General features: G+C 37.5%; 2 protein-coding genes across 4 annotated transcripts; one reads left to right on the top strand and one right to left on the bottom strand.

Moving 5' to 3' along the window:
• Window positions 1-613: 613 nt before the first annotated feature.
• On the top strand, window positions 614-10,620 carry tmem129 (transmembrane protein 129, E3 ubiquitin protein ligase). Of its 2 annotated transcripts, XM_028460474.1 has the most exons (7): window positions 614-861; window positions 1,529-1,587; window positions 5,700-5,957; window positions 8,057-8,217; window positions 8,416-8,575; window positions 10,053-10,125; window positions 10,196-10,620. In XM_028460474.1, the coding sequence occupies exons 1-7, from the start codon at window positions 657-659 to the stop codon at window positions 10,378-10,380; spliced, it is 1,101 nt and encodes a 366-aa protein (XP_028316275.1). In that variant the 5' UTR covers window positions 614-656; the 3' UTR covers window positions 10,381-10,620. The 2 variants fall into 2 exon arrangements, with proteins under 2 accessions (XP_028316275.1, XP_028316276.1); XM_028460475.1 differs by lacking the exons at window positions 10,053-10,125; window positions 10,196-10,620 and having other exon boundaries at window positions 8,057-8,247; window positions 8,360-8,461.
• A 5,665-nt stretch (window positions 10,621-16,285) lies between these two features.
• On the bottom strand, window positions 16,286-22,468 carry atoh8 (atonal bHLH transcription factor 8). Of its 2 annotated transcripts, none has more exons than XM_028458994.1 (4): window positions 21,003-22,461; window positions 20,780-20,938; window positions 20,507-20,698; window positions 16,286-16,875 (listed from the first exon to the last, which is right to left on the bottom strand). In XM_028458994.1, the coding sequence occupies exons 1-4, from the start codon at window positions 21,570-21,572 to the stop codon at window positions 16,849-16,851; spliced, it is 948 nt and encodes a 315-aa protein (XP_028314795.1). In that variant the 5' UTR covers window positions 21,573-22,461; the 3' UTR covers window positions 16,286-16,848. The 2 variants fall into 2 exon arrangements, with proteins under 2 accessions (XP_028314795.1, XP_028314794.1); XM_028458993.1 differs by lacking the exon at window positions 16,286-16,875 and adding an exon at window positions 16,973-17,276 and having other exon boundaries at window positions 21,003-22,468.
• Window positions 22,469-24,965: the final 2,497 nt, after the last annotated feature.

The raw sequence follows: 24,965 nt of genomic DNA, 5'->3' as shown, positions 1-24,965 counted from the left end.
ACTGAATCTGTAACAGATTGCAAAAACATCAGCGTGCTTCTGCAAAGCCACAGTGGCTTCAGAAAATATAATATAAATAATATTTTAAGTAACACATACAAAACAAACACCTTTAGAATTAGTTTTACTCCAAATTCAAGCGTTGGATTTTCTCATCTTTCAACATTTCATACACAAGACTTCACCTAATTAAAAGATCAACATTCAGAGAGGGATTAATTTAATTCAATTCAACTTTATTTATGTATCACAAATTACAACAAAGTCATCTCAAAGCACAATCAAGCAGTAGAAATTCATGACCGCTAACACTTTGTTGCATTGGTGAGCACTTTTTTCTAGATTTTCTTCCCAAATGCTCTAAATGTTTTAAGCCTTCATCAGAAAATAAACATGTCATCAAATTCTTAAATGTATTTGCTAATAGAAAAGAAAAATTCCACTTAAAATAAATGTATTAAAGCATATTAAACACTAATTTATATTTTATATTAAAATGATCAACTTAAATCTGCTGTAGACAACCTCCATAGCTGATGAAGGCAGGCTTTGGTCCTCCAACCAGCAGGGGGCGGCAGCGCCTTGGGCAGCGCGTGTGAAGGACGGAGCAGGAAGTAGAGCAGGCAGGAGCTGTGACGTCAAGGGGAAACGTCAACATGGACACCCCTGAGCTCTCCTTCACCTTAGCCTACATCGCCTTCTCCCTTTGCTTCGTCTTCACACCCAACGAGTTCCGCTCGGCGGGTCTGACCGTCCAGAACCTGTTCTCGTCCTGGCTGGGCAGCGAGGACCTGGGCTTCGTCCAGTACCACGTCCGTAGGACCAGCGTCACCGTGCTGGTGCACTGCGCGCTACCGCTGGGTGCGCGCACACGTATATACACGCACATACACACATAGACAAGCAAATGTTGATTTAGTTTGAGTCATAATCTTTTGACTAGAATGTAACTTCGTGTTAGTCAAAATTTAGTGTTGGTGTCATTTAGTTTAAGTCAACTAAATGAAACTAAGATTTTGTTGTTTTTGTTATTGTGTGTTTTTGGCGTAATCTTGTTAATCAACTTTGGGGGCTGCACAAAATTAGACAGAGGGCCGGGTGTGGCCCCCGGGCTGGCAGATGCCTATCTCTGTCACATTCATGAACAATGGTCAGATTTGAGTGGCCGTGTGAGACCCTAGACAATCTTTTTAATAATCTTAAATCCTTGAAAAAGTTTTTTTTAGCCACTCGAGAGTTTATGTATTTTTATTTTAAAGATTAGATTATCATTAATTAACCTGATATTGGATGGTAATAGAGTTTGTAAACACACTCCCATGTGACAAAATTGTAGTTTTGTTTTTATTAATTCGATTCTGATAGTTTTAAAAAATATATATAAATTCAAGTTATTCATAGTCTAGTTATTGTTACATAAAACGAAAACAAACAACACTGTTCTAAAAACTGATGACAAAATGTAAGACTCCGTGATTCACCCTAAGAACCTGTGTGTGTGTTTGTCTGTCTGTCTGTCTGTCTACAGGCTACTACCTTGGGATGTGTATTGCAGCTCCTGAGAACAACCTTGCTTCCATTCAGCAGGTGAGCTACACTGACTTTCATCAACCCGTCTATTACAATTATTGTTCAAAGCTTTAGAGTCACAGCCTGCTGGTTTAATAACTACAACCTCACCTGAGGTGTATTCCATAAAGGAGGGTTAACAAACTATCCATAAACTCTGGGTCAACATACCCCCCGATGGGAAACTCTGGGTATCTGATTCCATTACAGCTGGTATGAAGTGGGTTAATCAACCCTGAGTATGTAAACCTTTGGGTTACTTACGTGCACGCGCACGATAAAAAGCCATCATCAATGGATCAGAGATTTACTCGAGCTGCCATGACAACCAAACGGAAGAGAGTGATTTATTCACCCTGATGATGAAATAAGCCTGTGTTTGAGGAATATGAGCCTGTTCTAAATGTGCGTTCAGTCTTCAGTGACAATAGTGTCTTAAATCACCCGTAATTAGTCACACTTTTTGATCACCTCATCACTTTATTGTTTCAGTGACGTGACGAGCGGTGAATAATATGAATAAAATGTGTCTGAGGAGACGTGGCAGCAGCATAGGATGTCTGCATAGAGAGCCCTCCATACACTGGATATAAAGACAGTGACAGCAGCTTCATATCACATCATGTATATTGATTTTTAATGTAATATGGTTGCCAGAGTCATCTCAACTTCCTAAAAAATGTCATAAACACTGAAGCGGGACACGAACCTGTGACCTATCGCTTCCAAGAGCAGCGTCACAATTCACTGCACCATCATATCTTCAGTGATGCAGGATCTACAGATTTAACTGTATAACAAATAAAACAACAATCGAGCCTTAAGAGTGGATTCATTTAAATTGTCATCTTCTACTTTATATTATCCACAGGTTTGTATTCAGTGAACTTTACTACAGACGTCAGTAGATGTTTTAATGCAGATCAACCTCTCAGTGTCTGTCATTAAATGATCTGTATCCACAATTTTTTTATTTATTTATTTATTCAGTTTATTTCCGACATGGTTGCATTCACAGAAGTTTTATTTTTCTCTTTTTTTTTTTTTTTTGTACATGCCGAAAAAGGAGACGAGAGAAGCAGGTTGCTTATCCGAGTCCCGTCCCCAATTTTGAACACAGAAGATTTATTTACATCAGAGCTTGTCTCTCTGGTCAAACATTCTTTGGTTCTGAACACAATTTCATTTTTTTTTTTTTCTTTTTTTGTTATATGTTATAAAGAAAACTACCGTTAGCACAAAAAAAAAAGTAAAGCAACACAACATTAGTAATGATGTGAGCACGTGTGTGGTGTGTGATGTTACTAATGTGTTTCAGAGAAAAGTGTTAAGGTTCATTAAAGTGTTCAGAAACGGCGTTCAGGTGGGCGGAGCCAGGCAGAGACCCTGGGTTTCTTTGATGAAACCTGTTAGCGACCAGGTTTAGTTCATGGACAATGTTGCCATGGTAACATACTCATAGAAGAACATATCTCGCATTTAGGAATGAGATACTCAGAGTTTCCCTCATTTGAGCCTCAACATACTCAGAGTTTGAAGATAACCCGCTTTATGGAATACCCCTCAGAACTTTTTAACTTTGATTATCTTAAAAAATAATTTGAACTCTATTCAGAGACATTTACTTTTTCACTGGAAACAGAGTTTATAGACAGGATTCCACTTTGTGTGTGTTTGTTGGCGTTATATCACATGTGGGCGACACAAAACTTTGGTCTTTTCTGTGTTATTGTCAGTCATGGATTGTAACAAAGTCGATATTAAGTCGTATTCTTGAGTATCTGTGCTTTACTTGAGTGTTATTTTGGGGGTCACTTCTTACTTTCACTCCACTCCATTTGAAAAATTGTGTTTTGTGTTTTTTTCTTTGAGTCATTTTGTGTTTTCCCGAGTAATTTCAGTGTGTTTTTGTTGTTTGTATATTTTACTTTTAAAAGTCAGTTTGTGTATTTTTGCCGCGTGATTTTGAGTTTCAGGAGTAATTTCTTTGTATATTATCTTTGTATATTTTCATGTGTTTTTGGAGTATTTGGAGTAAAATTTGTGTATTTTTATTAGGGGTGTCCCGATCCGATATTGATCAGCCAGAAAACGAATATCAGATTTTATCGGACTACATCTAAATATTTGATATAAACGCTCCGATAAGTTTTTGTCCCCACCCTCATTGTTCCCACCATATACTGACAGTTAAAAATAACTGAAGTGAACTTGAATTGTTGACTATTGTTCTCTGTTTGAGTAACATCACTTGATCAAGCCTTTTCTAACATTCCACACTACAAATTAAGTCATAAAAGTATTTATGATTTCTGCTGATATCGGTATTGTATCGGAAGTGAAAAAGTTGCATCCCTAATTATTATGTCTTTTTAGTTTTTGTTGTTTTGTGTATTTCTTGGAGTCATTTTACTTTTTCTGAGTAATTTCGGTGTATTTTTGGCATTTCTATGTTATTTTGTGTATTTTTTAGTCATTTTGTGTATTTTTGTTGTGTTTTGTGTTTGTTGTAATTGTATTATGGTGTCATTTTGTCTGTTTTTCTGTATTTTAGTTGTTGACTCATCATTTAGTGTTTTCAGGATAATTTCTGTATATTTTTGTTTGTATATTTTTTTGGGCCTGTACTATGTAGCTGGATTTCCTCTTATCGCGCTAACTTCCTGTGATTTATTTGTTGTGTCCTGTATTACGACGCTGGTTAACTTTTTACTGGGCTAAATTGTCGTGGTAACTTAGGCTGAACACCTAACTTGGTCGGGACCAGAGGGGTATTTCATCAGACCCAGCTGATGGTTAAGTCCAGGTTTAACCTGAGAGTCTGGCTCCGTTACGCCCAGTTCTAACTGGAACAGCTGTTTCATCAAAGAGAAAACCCTTTGGTTACCATAGTAGCACAGTCCGTGGGTCAAACCTCCCTTTAAGCAGCTGGCTTGGCTTAAGGTGTAGACGCACTCATATAAAACCACATCATCAATTTGAAAGAAGTCATTTAGTGATGCTTTAAAACACTCAACATAGATCTACAAAAGGAAAATGTGTCAAAAAGATTTGTTAGACATGTTTTTTCTTCGAAATACTGCTTCAATACGGTATTTTAAAAGAAATCTAAACAGAATATCATGGTAAATGTTTAACTAGGATTTTAAATTGATACAAATGGTGATAGAATCATTATATTGTTACGTGTTTAATGTACTTTTTAATCAGATGACCACAGTCTCCATGTGTTTAAACCATCAGTAATAATATGTCTATATAAGGATACGTGCGTGTCTATCGCCTCTGTTTACCGCATGGTATAAATGTCCATTCATTGAGGATCCAGAGATCAATAATGAGAAAGCTGTGGATATACAGAGAGGGAGGGGCTGTTCAGGGACAGTCACAGGACAGAGCACTAAGGCTCCTTAATGACAAAAAAACACTATCGTTTTTCGGGACGTGCGCGTGTGACTAAACAGCAACTTTAATTCTTTACTACCACAGAAACTTATTAAACGTGTCTGTCCTTTATTCTCACTGCTCAGTAACAGATGATGTCACGTCCTGTTGGTCTCAGTATTGGTTTCTATTGGCTGTTTTATCAGATTAAAAGCTGCAGCGCATGTGCCCTCACGTCTCTAATCATTAAATCTGTGATCAATCTCATGGGTCTAATGAAGCCGTGTACTTAAGCTAAACACTGTCAGCTGGCTTGGCTCAGCTGGGGAGCTCCAAGCTGGGAAGAGTTTGATGGAATGGTTAAAGCCAGCGTTGTCAAGGACGGCTTAGCTAAACCCGGTTTAAACTGTAGGCCTGGCTCTATTAAGAATACTTTAATGAAATACCCCCCAGGTTTATGAAGAGCATAAGATCTCAGCGAGTACAAAATCCCTGCCTCTTGACCAATCAGTTTTGTTTTAGGAGTAATTTCGGTGTGTTTTTGTCAATTGTTGTGTTTTGTGTTTGTGTCTGTTGTCATTTTGTCTATTTTTCTGTATTTTTGTCATTTTCTCTTGTGTTTTTGAAGTAAATTTAGTTCATATTGTGGTTTTTTGTTGTCATTTTGTGCATTTATACTTTTGCACGTGGCCCGTGTCTGCTGTGCAGTGGTTTGTGTTGATCCGTGCTCGTCTCCTGTTCCCCAGGTGAACGGCGGCTGGAAAGCCTTCCTCCTCCTCTCCGTCGTCCTCCTGTTGGGCAGCTGGATGCTGATCGTGTACTGGTCTCACTCTAACTGGAGCAACCATCCCATCAGCAGAACCCTCCAGGCCCACAGGCAGCCCCTGCAGGCGGACTGGGGCTCAGTGGCCAGCAGCATCAACACCGAGTTCAGGCGCATCGATAAGTTTGCCTGCGGAGCGCCAGGAGCACGTGTGATAGTGACCGACAGCTGGGTGTTAAAGGTGAGCACGGGATGCTGAGAGATGTGTTCTGCTTTCTGTTGGATGAATCTTCTGATGAACTGTGAGATAAAAGCTGCCTCAGATGGTTCATGACCAATGTTTCCATGAAAAGTCATTGAAAGTAGAACACATGATGGTTTTAACCTCCAGAGTGTACGGCTTTGTTGTAAATGTCATCCTAACATAGTGCTCATATTAAGTTTGAGGTCAGAATGAGTATGTAGTGCGTTCACATTAGATAGTATGAAAAGATTATGTGAGAAATACTTGAATGTATACTATATGGGCATGTGGGCACACTAGTCATACTCAATCTCAATGTGAAATCGTACTGGGACTGGCTTCAAAATAAAAATCAAAGATCCACTTTTCAAAATAAAAACATCTCTTCTTGTCTTCCATTAATTTTTTTAACACTTTTGTAAGTAGTGCTCTTATTTTGAAGTTAACCGGAAGTTATGTCGGTAGCACAATGATGGGGCTCCAAAAATCTCAGAAACGTTGTAATGAAATGTGAATGCGTGAGTTTTCAGAACTTTCAAAGGTGGAGAATCAACAGAGATATTGAGCCTCTGTGTGCTTCAGGTTTTTGTCGTCGTAGGTTCCAAATGCATCTTGGGAAAGTTGGAAGTATACTTAAGTGGGAATGTTCATCATCCTAATCCTACTAGGATGTGCATAGTATATAGTAGACAGTACATACTCATTGAGCGTGAAGTGCACATTTTAAGTGAGAAAGTGACCAAGTAGAATATCAACACGTGGTGATTTGATCCATAAAACTCACGTAAACACATTTCATTACAACATGTCTGAGATTTTTGGAGGCCCACCATTTATGCTACTGACAAAACATCTGGTTGACTTTAAAACAAGACAAGAAGAGATGCTTTTGTTTTGAAAAGGGGATGTTTGATTTTTAGCTTGAAGATGGTTCCAGGATGATTTTATAATCTGCTCGCCATGCATCATGGGACAGTTGAGTATGTGTGCGAAGGAGAAATATATAGCGCCCTCTGCTGTTTAAAAAAAGCACTGCGATTCAATTTTCAGAAAATCGATATCAACCGTGATACCTATGAATCGATTTTTAACTGCCTTACGATTAATCGTTACATCCCTAATATATACACACATACTTAATTGATATATATATATATAAATATATATATATATATATTTATATTATACAATTCTTGTGATTCATTATACATTTATCTGTTCACACATACACAAGTATATACACACCTATTTACAATTATATCCCTTTAACATTTGTGCTTCGAGAAGATAAACTTTATGTATTTATGTTTAAATTGTTTTAAATTCAGACATTTTTATTTTTATTTCAACTCACAAACTGTTCCACAACTTGGTACTATTTACTGACACGCAAAAGATTTTTTTGTCGTCGAAAGTTAATTTTGTTTCGTAATTTATAAGTCTCAGCCTTTTCAATAAATTCTGAATATTTTTAGGGAGAAGTTATTCTTGTGCTTTAAATGCTATTTGACTTGTTTGAAAAGCTACAATTGCTGCTAATGTGAGTAATTTAGATTTATTGAGTAGTGGCTCGGGGTGGTCCAAATATCCTGTATTATGAACATAACTATTGCTTGTTTTTGAAGAGAATTTGATGGTTGTAATCTCATTTTGTAGTTATTTCCCCAAACTTATGCACAGTATGTGAGATATGGTAATACTATTGAACAGTAAAGTGTGTGGCGTACGCTATCATTTAAAACATATCTTGCTCTGTTGAGTACGACTGTATACTTTTTGAAATCTGTTTTGAACATATTTAATATGCACTTGCCAACTAATTTGGTAGTCTAGTATAACACCGAGAAATTTAGTTTAGTTTACTTGTTTAATGTGATTGCCATCAAGAGAAACCCTAATTTCAACATTATATGGCCTGTATCTTCAGTGGGGGTCCCAGTACTCTGGCACCTTTATTTTGGGGGTCATGGGCTGGAAAGGTTGAGAACCACTGATATAAATAACAGAATATAAACATGAGGATCCCTGTGTAATATTAAAGGAGGTGTGTGTGTGTGTGTGTGTGTGTGTGTGTGTGTGTGTGTGCGCGTGCGTAGGTGACCACCTACCACATCTACATGGCCTTACAGAACGACTGTCATGTGAGGGTGACCGAGTCCAGACGCCATCAGCTGAGCCCAGAATCAGCCACGCCCACAGAGATCCTGACCCTCAGAGTGAGCAGCATCAACCCTGCTGTCAAAGCCTTTGTGATCAGGTGTGTGTGTGTGTGTGTGTGTGTGTGTGTGTGTGTGTGTGTGTGTGTGTGTGTGTGTGTGTGTGTGTGTGTGTGTGTGTGTGTGTGTGTGTGTGTGTGTGTGTGTGTGTGTGTGTGTGTGTGTGTGTGTGTGTGTGTGTGCGCTGATGATGACACACTGCAGGTGTAAACAGACAGGTGTGATGGTCGTGTCCTCAGGGTGAACTCCACAGAGTATCCAGAGCTCAGAGAGAAGCTTCGCGCTCCCATCAGTAACTCCCCCAACGTGGTGATCCATCAAACCATCAGTGAGCTCTTCCTGGAGACGTTCCGCACACAAGTGGATCTGAACCAGCCGTACTCCCTCCCCCGAGGACAGGTAGTGATCTGCTGGACCCGCTCCCACTGGGGGGCGCTCTTTAGTTTACTTACATGCGGCATGAGAAAACCCATTTAAGGGCTTAAAGCGGTTTTTTCAACGCTTGGGTCGTGACCCTATTAGGGGTCAACTGGAATTCAAATGGTGTCCCCTAAATGCTTAGTAATTGAAGAGAAAAAAAACTGATTAAAAGTATATTTTATCATTCATTTTCAAATTAAAACACACAATGTTAAACAATTTTTACTTTTGCAACAAAAACAATTGTTCAAATACATTTTGTATATAAATATATGAGCTGGTGCAATAATCCTGGATACTTAGTTTAACAAAAATCGCTTGTAGTTTGTAGTATCAAAATGGGGTCACGACTCAAAGAAAGGTTGGGAACCACTGGCTTAAAGCTAGGGTAGGCGATTTTCTCCAGATACACTTTTTAAGTTTTTGGTTGAAATTATCTTTATGTCCTGACAGAAATTAAAAAAACTTGGACCAATGGAAAAAAACGAACCGTTTTTTTTTTTTAACCAATCATGTCTCCATGCTCGTTCTCGATTCCTCGCATGCAAGAGTTCACACTGAAAGCGCGTCACTGCTGACAGAGTTAAAACAGAGTTCTTGGTCATGTTTTTAACATACAGTATATAATGGTAAAGTTTAGTGTTTACTTACCGCTGAATGAGACATGAGACAACAAAGTTTCTACACAATACAAGCGATGAGCTGAGCTCCTCTTCTGCAGCAGCTGTGCACATGCATGTGAGTGAGACTTAGCACAGAAGGGAGGGAGGTAAAGGCGGAGCTGTCGGGGAGACTACATTCAAAATCGTGCTAGCTTTTGAAAATCGCCTACCCTACCTTTAAAGGGAATAGAAACACACACACAAAAGCCTGTGATTTTATCCAATCATTAAATGTTATATGTGCTAAGTAATATTTATGTAATAAAATTAGTATTTTATTTATATGAAAATATCCATAACCTACTTTTACTTGAACATATATGCATTTTATATTGTTGCTGTATTACCCAGCATTCCCTGCTATGTTGACAGTTTCAGCTGTTATCTTATCAGCTGTTAACCCATTAGTCCGTCAGATGTTAGCCCACTAGCTGTTGGCCCATTGGCTGTTAGCCCTAATACTCGTTAGCCCATCAGCAGTTAGCTTATCAGCTGTTATCCCATCAGCTGTTAGCCCATTAGCCCATCAGCAGTTAGCTTATCAGCTGTTAGCAGACCCAGTAGAAATATCCAGTAAAGTGAATCTGTGAATGCATCATTGAATAAATCACAACCAGTTCTCACAAAGCAGAAGACGTGCTTTTGACAGATGAGGAAACTTATTTTTAAAAACAAGATGTAATGAAGTAAACAAGATGCAGCATCATCCGTTTCTGCTCCATCTCTGTTTGGTAAAGCAGAGCGTCACCTATGGAGGTGGAGTTAGCTTCATATTCTCTGCTGTGTGTCCTCAGGAGGTGGAGTCATGCATCGGCTGCATGCAGGTCCCTGCAAACACTAAGCTGCTCAGACTCTGCACCACAGAAGGTACGAGTGTCTGATTGTGTGACAGTGTGTGTGTTTATGTGACGGTGTGTGTGTGTGTGTGTGTTTGCAGCTGCTGATGAGGACTCAGAGTGCCAGCAGTGCTTCTGCAGACCCATGTGGTGCATCTCGTGTCTGGGTCGTTGGTTTGCCAGTCGTCAGGACCAGCAGAGACCTGAGACCTGGTTGTCCAGCAGAGTTCCATGTCCCACCTGTAGAGCCAAGTTCTGTGTCCTGGACATCTGCATGGTTCACTGAGGAGAGCAGGAGGACCACAGACCAGTGCCTGATGGAGGGGGAGGGGGATGCTTTACAGGAATCACTGCACTGTGCCTTAACCAGTGCCTAATGACTTGGTGATGATGATGATGTGGTTTTGAGGATCGTGACCTGATCTTGCTGCTCCTGGTGTCCACAAAGATTTGAAGCTTGTAGAAGTCATTCCATTGTTTCTGTGTAAATATTTAAAGTCAATAAAATTTATATGAAGCTAATTTATTTTATGAATGCTGTATACATTATTTAGTATCTACCAGTTGTCGTTGATACATTTTTTTCAATTACAACTGTATTTTATTATTATTGTCCATGTTCAATTACAACTCAATTATGATTTTGGTGTCTGGCATTATTTTTATGCCTTATTACAGCCTTATCCCTGAATTAATAAAAAAAAAAAAATGTTCTTTTTTAATTCCTTACTATAGCCTTATCTCAGAAAAAAATTCCAAAATGTATCTATTTTTATGGCTTAATATATCAGATTATTATTATAGCCTTGACTCAGAATAAATTCCATTTTTTCATTTTTATGTCTTACTATAGCTTTATATCAGAAAAATGAATTTCCAATTTTTTTCTGTTTATGCCCCAGCCTTAACTCAGAAAAAAATATTAAAAATGTTTCCATTCATATGCCTTACTATAGCCTCATCTCAGAAAAAAAAAAATCTAAGTTTCTTTTTTGTTGCCTCACTATAGCCTAAGCTCAGAAAATAATATTATTTACCATTTTTATGCCTGATTATGTTAAAAAAAATCCTCTTTTTCTATTTTTATGTCTTATTATAGCCTTCACTCAGAATAAATTCCAACATTTTTCCATTTTTATGTCTTATTATAGTTCTATCTCAGAGCAAAATTCATTTTTTTTATTTTATTGTCTTACTATAGCTTTATATCAGAAAAATGAATTTCCAATTTTTTTCTGTTTATGCCTCAGCCTTAACTCAGAAAAAAATTCCAGAATGTTTTCATTTTTATGCCTTACTATAGCCTCATCTCTGAAAATAAATTCCAAAATGTATCTATTTTTATGCCTTAATATATCAGATTATTATTATAGCCTTGACTCAGAATAAATTCCATTTTTTTCATTTTTATGTCTTACTATAGTTCTATCTCAGAGAAAATTTCTTTTTTTTTTCCATTTTATTATCTTACTATGGGTTTATATCAGAAAAATGAATTTACAATTTTTTTCTGTTTATGCCCCAGCCTTAACTCAGAAAAAAATATTAAAAATGTTTCCATTCATGTGCCTTACTATAGCCTCATCTCAGAAAAAAAAAAATTAAGTTTCTTTTTTGGTGCCTCACTATAGCCTAAGCTCAGAAAATAATATTATTTACCATTTTTATGCCTTATTATATTAAAAAAATCCTCTTTTTCTATTTTTATGTCTTATTATAGCCTTGACTCAGAATAAATTCCAACATTTTTTCATTTTTATGTCTTACTATAGCCTTACCTCAGAAATAAAATTCCAAAATGTTTCCATTTTTATGTCTTATTATAGTTCTATCTCAGAGCAAAATTCATTTTTTTATGTTATTGTCTTACTATAGCTTTATATCAGAAAAATGAATTTCCAATTTTTTTCTGTTTATGCCTCAGCCTTAACTCAGAAAAAAATTCCAGAATGTTTACATTTTTATGCCTTACTATAGCCTCATCTCTGAAAATAAATTCCAAAATGTATCTATTTTTATGCCTTAATATATCAGATTATTATTATAGCCTTGACTCAGAATAAATTCCATTTTTTCATTTTTGTCTTACTATAGTTCTATCTCAGAGAAAATTTCTTTTTTTATTATTTTATTACCTTACTATGGGTTTATATCAGAAAAAATGAATTTCCAATTTTTTTCTGTTTATGCCTCAGCCTTAACTCAGAAAAAAATATTAAAAATGTTTCCATTCATGTGCCTTACTATAGCCTCATCTCAGAAAATAAATTCCAAAATCTTTCTGTTTTTATGCCTTAATATATCAGAAAAAAATCCAAAAATGTTCATGTTATTTCCTTACTTTAGACATAAATTTTTGCCTTACTATAGCCTTTTTGTCAGAAAAATTAATTTTCAATTATTTTCTGTTCATGCCTTAGCCTTATTTTAGAAAAAAATATTAAAAATCTTTCAATTTTTTGCCTTACTATGTGAGAAAAAAAATCATTTTTTTTTTCTATTTTGTCTTACTAGAAAACTAAAAAGCATAGAAAAATATACATTTTCCATTTTTTGCCTTACTACAGCTATTTTTCTGAATAAAAAAAATAAAAGTTTCTATTTTTGTGTCTTAGTATAGCTTTATCTAAAAAAAAATCCAAAATGTTTCTATTTTTGTCCCTTTCTATAGCCTTATCCCGGAAAAAAAGTTTCTATTCATGCCTCACTCTAGCCTTCTTTCTGTTTTTAAGCCTTACTACAACCTTATCCCTTGAAAAAAGAAGTTTCTATTTTTGTGTCTTAGTATCTTAGTATTTTCTCAGTATTTTCCCCTTCATTTTATGCCTTTCTATAATCTTATCTCAGAAATAAAATTCCAAAATATTTCCATTTTTATGCCTTACTATACAGTAATTCTATCTCAGCAAATTATAAAAACATTTTTTTTGTTATTGCATTACTATAGCCTTTTATCAGAAAAATGAATTTCCAATTTTTTTCTAACATAGTAAGGCAAAAAACTTCAAAAATAGTTCTATTTTTATTGCCTCACTATAGCCTTATCTCTGGACATTTTTACATTTTTTTCCCATTTTAATGTCTTACTATAGCCTTATCTCTGAAAAAAAATTCCAAAATGTTTCTATTTTTATGCCTGAATATATCAGAAAAAAAATTAAAAATGTTCCCGTTTTCATGTCTTACCATACATCTTACTATAGTTCTATCTCAGAAAAAAAATTCTAATTTTTTCATGTTATTGCCTTACTTTAGAATTTTATCAGAAAAATGAATTCCCAATTTTTTTTGTTCATGCCTTAGCCTTATCTCAGAAAAAAATATTAAAAATCTTTCAATTTTTTGCTTTACTATGTCAGAAAAAAATCATTTTTTTTCTATTTTTATGCCTTATCCCTTGAAAAAAGAAGTTTCTATTTTTGTGTCTTAGTATAGCCTTATCTCAGTATTATTTTCTTCATTTTCTGCCTTTCTATAACCTTATCTCAGAAATAAAATTCCAAAATATTTCCATTTATATACCTTACTATAGTTCTAAGAAAAGAAAAGTCAAAATGTTTCCATTTTTATGCCATACTATAGTTCTGTCTATCTATTCATGTTATTGCCTTACTATAGGTTTATATCAGAAAAATGATTTTTTTTCTGTTTATGCCTTAACCTTATCTCAGAAAAAAATATTAAAAATGTTTCCATTTATATGCCTTTCTACAGCCTTATCTCAGAACAAAGGTTCCAGTGTTTCCATTTTTATGCTCAGAAAAAAAAAAAATCTAAGTTTCTATGTTTGTGCCTCACTATAGGCTAAGGTCAGAAAAAAATATTATTTACCATTTTTATGCTTTAATATATCAGGAAAAAAAACATTTATTTTTATTGTTGTGTCTTATTGTAGCCTTGACTCAGAATAAATTCCAACATGTTTTCATTTTTATGCTCCACTATAGCCTTATCTCAGAAAATAAATTCATTTTTTTCCCCCATTTTTATGTTTTACTATAGTTCGATCAATTTTTTTTCTGTTTATGCCTTAGCCTTATCTCAGAAAAAATATTAATTAATAAATAAAAAAATAAAATTAATTAATTTTTATGTCTTAATATAGCCTTGACTAAAAAAAAAACAACTAAAAGTTTCTATTTTTTGTGCCTTAATATAACAGAAAAAAATCAAATTTTTTTTATGTTTTCATGTCTTATTATAGCCTTGACTCAGAATAAATTCCAACATTTTTTACGTTCTATATTTTACTATAGCCTTATCTCAGAAGAGTTCCAAAATGTTTCTTTTTTTGTGTTAGTATAACCTTTTCTCAGTATTTTTTTAAATTTATTTTATTCCTTTCAATAGCCTCATCTCAGAAATAAAATTCCAAAATATTTCTATTTTTATGCCTTACTATTTTAGAAATATATATACAGTATATATAATTTTTTTTCAATTTTTATGCCTTACTATAGTTCTATCTCATAGAAAAAAAGCATTTTTTTTATGTTATTGCCTTATTATAGCCTTATCTCTGAAAAAGTTAAAACACATTTTTCTATTTTTATGCCTTAATATACTACAGTATATTAGAAAAGAAAAACAATTTTTTTTCATTTATATGCTTTACATAGTCTTGACTCAGGAAAAAAGATTTCCATAAAATGTTTATGTTTTCCTACTACAGCCTTTTCTCAGAAAAAAAAAAAAAAGATTAAAAAATGTTTACATTTTTATGCCATGCTTTACCTCAGAAAATATTTTTCTTTACTACAGTATATCCTCACTAAATGACTGTCCCACTGTGGAACTGTCAGTGGCTTCCCATCCAAGTACTAACCAGGCCCAGCATTATTAGCTTCTGAGATCTGATAATAAACTTACCTCAGATATGTGGGTGTTTCTCATTTTTCATGCCTTACTGCATCTTCACCCCAGTTTAAAGAAAGTTGGAAAGAATAAACAGACGTATAAAAACACCGTCGTCATTATTAATAATAAAGTATGGGAACAACAGGATTATTTCATCAGTGTGACCCTTCACGTGCACTAAACACGTGATCACAGAGATCTGAAGAATATTTATGCTTTACAATCAGCGACACATTTAGGCTTTAGATTTAAACGGAACATTTGAAGGTCATTTTTATTTAGACATATAGACACATTACATAGAACATGCTTTACATACATTTCTGTCTAAGACATGTGCAGTGATGTGCTCTAATGAAGGGAATGATGAGGGTTTGTCCCACAGAGACTTTTAGTAAACACGTCCTTTTATTCACTGATGACGTCTATAGATCACATGTGTCAAACTCATGGCCCGGGGGCCGAATCTGGCCCTTTAAAGCAGTGATTCTCAACCTTTTCAGCCCGCAACCCGCAAAATAAAGGTTCCAGAGAGCGGGGACCCCCCACTGTAGCTGAAGGTGGTTGAACACAGACATGAACATTGAAGAACTGTCATGTGGAGACAGGGTCATCTATGAGGGGGAATAAAGGGGAGAGATTTTTGGGGCCCATCCATAAAGTCAGTAAAATGATGGTCCATTATTCTATGAATCTGTGATAAACACATGTATTTATTGATCTGAATAATATCCACTGTTATACAGGATGTTTATTGTTATTTGTGCATAGTATATAGTCATCTTAAAGATGTAAATCCTTGTTTTAATCAGAAACAAAATGGGTTAAAAGTGAGCAAAAATGGTGGAAAAGGTGGTGAAATGGGATTTTAAAAACCACATAAATTGGTTAAATGTTGCAAATTAGAGTGGTCAAAAACGGAAAGAAAAGCGGTTAAAAAGGATTCAGAGAGTCAATATTGGCTAAAAAGTGGCATAAATGGGGGGGATTGGGGTAATGTAATTTAAAAAGTAGCAACAATTAAATGAAATATGGGGAAAAGAGGTTAAAGGTGACAATAATGGTCAACATATGTGACATTAAGTGGAAAAAATGTGCAGAAAAGGCATTGGAATTTGATGGAAAAGTGAAAAGCAAAGATGTATTAAAAGAAGCAAAAACTATGGCAAAAAAGTGAGAAAATAGGTTAAAATATGGGAAGGTGTAGGAGCAAAAATGGGCTGAAAATTGTTCAACAAATATTCTTAGTTTCTTGAAAGTATCTGGCGACCCCCTCCCAGTGTCTCACAACCCCTAGTTTGAGAACCCCTGCTTTAGAGCATCCAAATCACCCCGCAGCAGAAAGCAAAAAAAATCAGAGAAACCATGAATTATTGTGTAAATTACCAACTAATGCATTTCCAAAATAACACAAAAATTCACTTTAACTTCACAATATTAGCAGGGCTCACATTCTTATGCTTATATCATGACGGAAGCAATTTTTCATCTCAAAATCCTGCAATTTCCTTTAAAAAGTTCTCCAAATCACATTAACATGGGTCACAAAATCAAATAAACTGAAAGTGAAGACTGGTATCTGTCACTTATTGCTATGATTTTATCAGTGCCTTACATATCGTATCATTTATTTAAACATAAAAGTGCAAAATGCACAATAATGATTCAATTACTCATTTTTCCCGCCTTAAAATTTGTGGCCCACTTGAGATCAAACTGCTCCATATTTGGCCCCTGAACTAAAATGAGTTTGACACCCCTGGTGTACATCATAAAATGACATTGTCCTCAAAACAAACTTCATCATCATTAGTAATACTGATATTAACAAAGGTGCAACTACCAAACATTCAGGAGCTTTGATTTGAAACTGAGAACGACTTCAGATCCATCAGCATCACGCGTCATCTGTTAGTCGACCGACCTGCAACACAGAGGGAACGACAAGTCAGTGAGACACACACACACACGCACACACACACACACACACACACACACACACACACACACACACACACACACACACACACACACACACACACACACACACACACACACACACGCACACACACACACACACAGCTGATGGCTGTTTTTTTCCCCTCCTTGTTTCAAAGTATGTCGGAGCAGATGGCTGGAGAGGCAGAATGTGTGTGTGTGTGTGTGTGTGTGTGTGTGTAAGGCTGCTGGGGAATGTGCCAAGTGTGTGTATGTGTGTGTATGACAGTGTGTATGTGTGTGTGGTTTCAGTTCGCGTGCCTTCACGCTGCCCTCTGCCCTTCATGGCGCCAGCTCCACTTCCCCTCCACTTGAAACATCTGGTGTCTGGGACACACACACACACACGCACGCACGCACGCACGCACGCACGCACGCACGCACGCACGCACACACACACACACACACACACACACACACACACACACACACACACACACACACACACACACACACACACACACACACACACACACACACACACACACACACACACAGAGCAGTGAGAGAAGCTGCCTTGTTGTTCTGGTTTTTCTGCTGGGAGTAATGGACGATCACTGATAACCAAACTGGGACCAAACTCCCACTGAAACAACGTGGAGTCGACACACACACATGCACACACAAACCAACAGGCTGTAATGGAGGATGGATTTTCTCCACTGCACTGCATACTCACTCACACACACACACGCCCACACACACACACACACCCACACACACACACACACACACACACACACACACACACACACACACACACACACACACACACACACACACACACACACACACACACACACACACACACACACACACACACACACACAAGAGCTGCTGTGCTACCACTCTATTGCTATTGGCTGAAAATGGTGGTTTGTGACATCACTGTTGGCCCCGCCCCTTCCTATAAAATCCCTCATAAGTAGAATTGTCAATTATGGCCAAATGAGTATGTGTTTGAAGGTTGGATGTACAAAGAGGTGTACATAATCTGTAGTGTTATAAAGGGGTTTATTTGTGGGTGCAAATTTCCTGGTTTAATTCTATGGGACATGTGTATGATAAATGTGTTTGTTGTTGTTTTTTTTTACTGACTTTTATATGTTTTTGTTTGGTGTATTTTTCTGTAATGTATGTTTTTGTAGTAATTATGTGTATCTTTCTCTTGTGTTTTTGTGCATTTTTTGTATAAATGTGTTTGTTGTTTTTTTTTTTTCATTTTTAATTTTTTTTAATGTAATGTATGTTTTTGGAGTCATGTGTATTGTATTGTATCTTTCTGTTGTGTTTTTGTGCATTTTTTGTATAATTATTGTTTTGTTGCCCTTGTAGTGTGATTATGTGTATTTTTTGTGTAAATATTTAGTTTTGTGTATTTTTTGTATAAATATTTAGTTTTGTTTATTTTGAACCAGTTTCATATTTTGTTGTATTTTTCTGGAATGTATGTTTTTTTGGAGTCATCAATATGTGTATTTTTTATCTTTAGGTTGTGTTTTTGTGTATTTTTTGTATAATTGTTTTTGGTTGCATTGTAGTGTGATTCTGGAGTCATTTTGTGTACTTTTTGTATAAATATTGTTTAGTTTTTTGTTTTATTTTACTCATTTAGTATATTTTTATTATAAATAAATACCGTGTGTGTGTGCTCCCGTGAAATATTTGAGACGCTGATAACCAAACTCTATAGGCATTGTAGCGCCAATCAGAAAAACAACAAAACTGCACAAAACAAAATGTAAAGCTCCAAACTAAATGAGTGAATAAGTAAATTAAAGTATTATCTACAATTCGGCTGTCTTTTTTTTTCAAGAAAAATCATTGTTTCCCTTCGAACCGAGTGGTCAGAGCTTAACTTCCATGCGCGGCACCACCGAGATTCTGCAGTTTTCCAGATAGAGTATTGAACGGGTTGAGTTCAATACCGACTATAGTGAAACAGCGCGTTATTGAGTAATTACACGTAGTTATATGGTTTAAACAATGGGAAACTTGTCGGTATAAGACTCAGCAGTGGCTGACGGTTACAAATGACCTATTGAAAGAGCTCCCGTTTTTTGAGACGCGAAGACAGCATGGCAGGCACAGAGATGAGGAAGTGGACTTTTTTTTTTTTTGGTTTTTTTTTTTTAGAGGATGTGGACCCCGTGACTCGCGACTTAAAGGAAGTTTAGGATGACGGGGATAATTTTAAATAACCATGAAATATTAACTTAAATAACTTTTAGCAGCACAAAAAAGTTTTTAATATTGACTTTTTTTTTTAACCCAAACAAACTGCGACACAGTGACGTCATGAACCCGGAACCGGAAGTAGAGCGCTCATTACAGAGAGGGCCGTAACCTTAAAATGAACATTTGAACGTTTTTCTACACCAAATTACTCCAAAATAACAGGTGCACACACTTGGGGTATTTGGAACCCGTTGACTAAGTTTCAGGTCGAACTCGTACCGCGTCGGGGAAATATTTGCTCCACACACGCACACACACACACCTTTGCTATAATAGATGGATGTTAAGCTTTCATTTATTCAGACAACTGTTCCTCAAGAAATACACTTTGATCTCCTGACATGTTTCAACTGTCAATTGCAAGTCTTCATCCGAGGCCTGCTGATTGCTTTGATGATTCCTTTGAAGTTTCCTTGACTTGCACGTAATAATTCCAGCAAGATTATTTTTGTCTTCTTTGCTGATGAACAGTTCTCTGAATAAATGAAACCATAACATATGATTTCGGTTTATTGCAAAATCACCCCGCCATAAATTGGCCTGGCATGTATACTACATCGTTTTTTATGTTTCCCGCGGTCTCATGTAAACAGAGATCGTTTTTGAAAACGTTGCCATGTGAATGTGGAACTTTTTGGAAACAAAAGCAAAACATTTGTCAGGTAAACAGGAATGTTGTCACTCTGAATGCTCAAATCCAAACTCACACCAGTCCAAGCGACACTGGTCACGTTGTGGTGAGCCTATGAGAACTTCTTGTGTGTGTAGTGTTGGTTCCTTTTGTCTTTTTTCATCTGAAACGAGTCTGCCCAGTAATATGTTAGGGTTTCATTTATTCAGATAACTTTTTTACAGGAAATTGACTTTGATCTCCTGATATATTTCGACTGTCAACTGCTAGTCTTCTTCAGAGGAGGCTGCTGATCACTTTGACGTTTTCTTGACTTTGCGTAAGAATTCCAACAAGTTCATTTTGTCTTCTTTGTCTTCATCAGTGCAATCAACAGACCCATTTGAAGAAGACTGGCAGTTGACAGTCAAAACATGTCAGGATATCAAAGCAAAGACGTCAGAACATCAAAGTAAACATGTCAGGAGATCAAAGTAAACTTGTCAGGGGATCATAGTAATCTTATCAGGACATCAAAGTAAACTTGTCAGGAGACCAAAGTAAACATGTCAGGAGGTCAAAGCTAATTTCCTGAAAAACAGTTATTTGAATAAATGACACCTTACAGTGTGTGGCATTGGTTCCTTTTGTGTTTCTTTAATCTGACACCAGTCTGCCCAGTTGTCCAGCTGAAACACTTCACACTCACCTTCCTCTTCTTGCTCCGGCCCTCTGCCTGCAGAGTCCTGGTGCATTGTTCCACGCACTGGGAGAAGCTGAGCGTGCCGTGCTCTGCGCTGTGGTCCACCTCGGCCAGCTGGGCCAGAGACAGGATGTAGTTACAGGCGATGCGTAATATCGCCAGCTTGGAGAGCTTCTGTCCGTATGAGTAACACGGCACCTGGAAACAGAGAAAAGGAACCGTCAACCTGTCCTCACACACACACAGATGTTCTGGTCCAAAGTGTGGCTGATATCTGACCTGCTTCCTCAGGGCTTCAAATGCTGCACTGATGGTGTGGACCCGTGTCCTCTCCCGGGCGTTGGCTAGAAGCCTCCTGGTCTGCTGGATGGCTTTGACCTCTGGGAGGCGTCCATGTCCGTGTCCGTCCACACTCGTCCCCACGCGCTTTCTGGGAGACTTTGAAGGAGGACACGTCATTGTAAAGATGGTCTGAAGATGGATCAGGATCAGGTCCTCCTACCTTTGGAGAAGGCACCTCGGCCTCCATGTGCTCTTGTCCTGGGGAGGCTATGGGTGGAGCTGCCTGTCCTGTAAGCGGGGAAGGCTCCATGGAGAAGAAGGTGTGCTGGGGAGCCGAGCGGCTGCTGCTGGCCGCAGGCGATGGGAACGAGGACTGGAAGCTGTGTCTGAGTCTGTTGGTCAAAGGCTGGGAGATGGACGTGGGCCAGTTGGAGATCTCTGGGAACGCCGGAGTGGGAACGTTGATGCCGATCCTCATGTCCAGGGCCCCCCCGTGAGACGAGCACACCTCTGACAGGAAGCCCGACGTGCTTGCCGTTGCCTCTTGAGGCGCCCTCAGGTGTCTGTGGACAGCAACAAACTTGTTCACGTGACACGCCTCCATGCTAGCGTCATCAACAGAGTCCACGTCCATCAGGTCCTCGTCCATCTTCACCCCCTCGGCCTGAGAGCCGGTGAAAAGTCTTTTGGGCTCACGTGACTTTCTTTTAAACTTTTTGTTGGTTTCTGGCCCCGGGTCTTTGATCATGGAGCGCTTCCACGCAGTGTTCATCGGAAGGAGATTCTTCATTTTTTAGAATAAACACTGATGTTACAGGGACAGAGCTAAATCCACAGCTTTTACTCTTTCTCTGAACTTTCCCTGTGAGGCCTCGGCTCTAAAGTGTGAGAGAAACAAGCTCCAAACTTCAGCAGCTGCTTCTGTGGCTCCGCTCAGTCTGCAGAGCCTCCACATCAGCACACGCACTGTGGAACATCTGCTGAGTCCTGCACATTAGGAGGTGCAGACAGATCCCTCAGCTGTGTGTGTGTGTGTGTGTGTGTGTGTCAGCACTCAGCACACAGGCTCCACTCAGTCTGCATAGCAGAGCTCTGAATACCCACACACATACACACACTGACACACACGCATATGTGCAGAGCAGCTGCTGGGCAGAAACACACACACACACACGCACACGCACACGCACACGCACACACACACACACACACACACACACACACACACACACACACACACACACACACACACACACACACACACACAATCAGCTCAGAAACTGTTCAGGTTCACCCCAGGATCAGTTCTGGTTCAGTCCAGGTCCAGGACCACGACCACCCAGGATCAGGTCAGTCAGGCTCAGTTTAGCTTAGGTTCATGAACTTCTGTTCAGATCAGGTTTATCATTAGAGGATCAGAAGTTCAGCTCAGTCACATCACAATGAGCCCAGGATCAGGATCAGGATCAGGATCAGGATCAGGATCAGCTCGGTCCTGGTCCTGGTCGCTGTCTGAAGGGTTCGGGTGCTGGTCTGACTCCACCGGCGTCAGGCTGACTGGAGCTGCTCCACGAGCCCGCGCCCGTGCACGCAGAGGGCGTCCACAGTGAGGAGTGACGTCACTTTTGGCTCGGCTGAGCACGGTCACCCAAAGAGGCTCAACACCGCCCTCTTCAGGCAGGGTCATGTAAACTACTGGTGAGAGTACCGCCTCCATGTGTTTCTAAAAAGGGGCCAGTTTGATCTCAAGTGGGCCACAGATTTTATTAATGTTTAATGTTCTCAGGTATGAATGACATATAAAGTATAAAAAAGAATGACAATATCAAAGCTTTAAGTGACCTTAAACGTAAATTAACTTACATTTCCGTGATATTATGAACAATTGTTTTTTAATTTAGTAGAATAATTTGAGGGAATTTGCAGGATTTAAAAAAATAAAAAAATGTAGGTTTTTTTTCATCAATTTGAGATTTAAAAAAAATGACTAATATAAGCATGGGAAATTTGTAAATTTGTATCGTGTATTTGGAGGGACTGAGATATCTACCGCTGAATTATTTTGTAATTTACATGATACATGTTTTTTTTGTTTTGTTTTGTATAGATGCTCTATAGCAGTGTTTCCTCAAATGGGGGTACGCAATGGCGCTACAGGGGGTACTTGAGAGAAAGAGAAAGTGGAAAAGTAAGAAATGAAAGCGTTCATATTTACGTATATTCAAAATATGGGCTTGTATGTTTGTTTTTTGTTAAAAATGATCATCTCTCTATAAAAGCAAGGAAGTTCTGCATGCATGCGTATGTGTGTGTGTGAAGCAAATTTCTCCCCGACGCGGTGTCTGTTCGAACTGAAACTTTTTTTTAAACAGTTTCCACATAGCTCAAGTGTGTGCAGCCGTTATTTTGGACTTATTTGGTGTTGCAAAATGTTTATTTTTATTTTATTTCGTCCGGACAGCGCATTCATGTTTACTCAGAAGTGAAACCTATTCAACTTTTGACCTCAATGTGAAGCGGCGCTAGCGCACTAATCTCTTCATTTACAACCTCTAATAATCAGTACAAGACCACATGGCCCCATGGTGTGCATTCATTATTTTGGACTTATTTGGTGGTACACGCATCGGGCGTGAGACACGCATTTCAGCAACCTGTGACGGCGTATGCGCATGCGGTTGATACGCGTGTGCGTGTGTGAGAGAGAACCCACGGAGGAGATGGAGAGAGTCCCACACAGCAACCAGGAGGACAGGTAGCAGCTCATACACACACACAATCTCAAAACACACCCTCACCACACATAGGTATTAATAATAAAAATATACTAAATGAGTAAAATAAAACAAAAAAACTGAATATTTATGCAAAAAGTACACAAAACAACAACAGAAAAGCACAAAAATATACAAAAAGGCTCCAAAAAACATACATTACAGAAAAATACACCAAGCGACAACAAAAATGACTCAAAATACACAAAACGAAATATTTATACAAAACATACACAAAATGACAACAGAAATGCACAAAACTACACCAAAAAAAAATAAATACAAAAATAAATGACTCCAGAATCATACAATGGCAAAAAAAATAAATAAATAAATAAAAAATGCACGAAAAGACAACTGAAAGATACAAAAATACACATAATGACTCAAATAAACATACATTACAGAAAAATACACCAAACAAAAAAATATATATAAAAATGAGAAGAAAAAAAACAAGTCTGGCTCTGTTAAGCGGGGTTCTAACTGGAACAGTGGTTTCATCAACGAGAAAACACCTTGGTTACCATAGTAACACAGTCCGTGGGTCAAACCTGCTCCTGACCAGGTTTAAGCAGCAGGCTTGGCTTAGCTGTAGACGCACTCTTATGAAACCACATCATTTTGAAAAAAGTCATTTAGTGATGCTTTAAAACACTCAACAAAGATCTACAAAAGCAAAAATGAGTCAAAAAGATTTGTTAGACTTTTTTTTTTAAATACCGCTTTAATACGGTATTTTAAAAGGAAACTAAACAGAATATCATGGTAAATGTTTTAATACATTTTAAATCCATACAAATGATGATAGAATAATTGTCTTATGACATGTTTAATGAGTATCATATTTTTAATGAGATATCAGTTTCCATGTGTTTAAACCATCAGTAATAATATATAACGATACGTGCGCAGCCATCGCCTCCGTTTACCGCACAGTATAAATTTGTCCATTCATTGATCAGAAATTAATAATGAGAAAGCTGTGGATATACAGAGAGGGAGGGGCTTCAGGGACAGTCACAGGGCAGAGCACTATGGCTCCCAATGACAAAGATACACAATCACTTTTAGGGATGTGCACGCAGAGCACAGCTCACCTGCAGAATCTACTGTGTTGGATGTGACATCCAACAGCACCGCTGCTGCTCCCGCTGTTCATTTAGTGCTGATTTCAACAAACTATTCATCAAAAACTCACCAGTCTCATAAATTACATATTATTTACATTACATTATTAGCTACATCATCTGTTTTATTAAACGCTGATAGGTGTTAAAAAAAACTTATCAAACGCACACGATCAGTGTATGATCACATGCTTCAGTTATTCTCTATGATAAATTGACTAAATAACACATTTTTTTAACCAGTTACTACTTTTAAAATGTTCAAACCACAGTCGGTCC

This window comes from Gouania willdenowi, chromosome 10, assembly GCF_900634775.1.
Source record: "Gouania willdenowi chromosome 10, fGouWil2.1, whole genome shotgun sequence".
Taxonomy (NCBI): Eukaryota; Metazoa; Chordata; class Actinopteri; order Blenniiformes; family Gobiesocidae; genus Gouania; species Gouania willdenowi.
The sequence above is the reverse complement of the archived record's forward strand: the minus strand, read 5'-3'. Positions and strand labels throughout refer to the sequence as shown.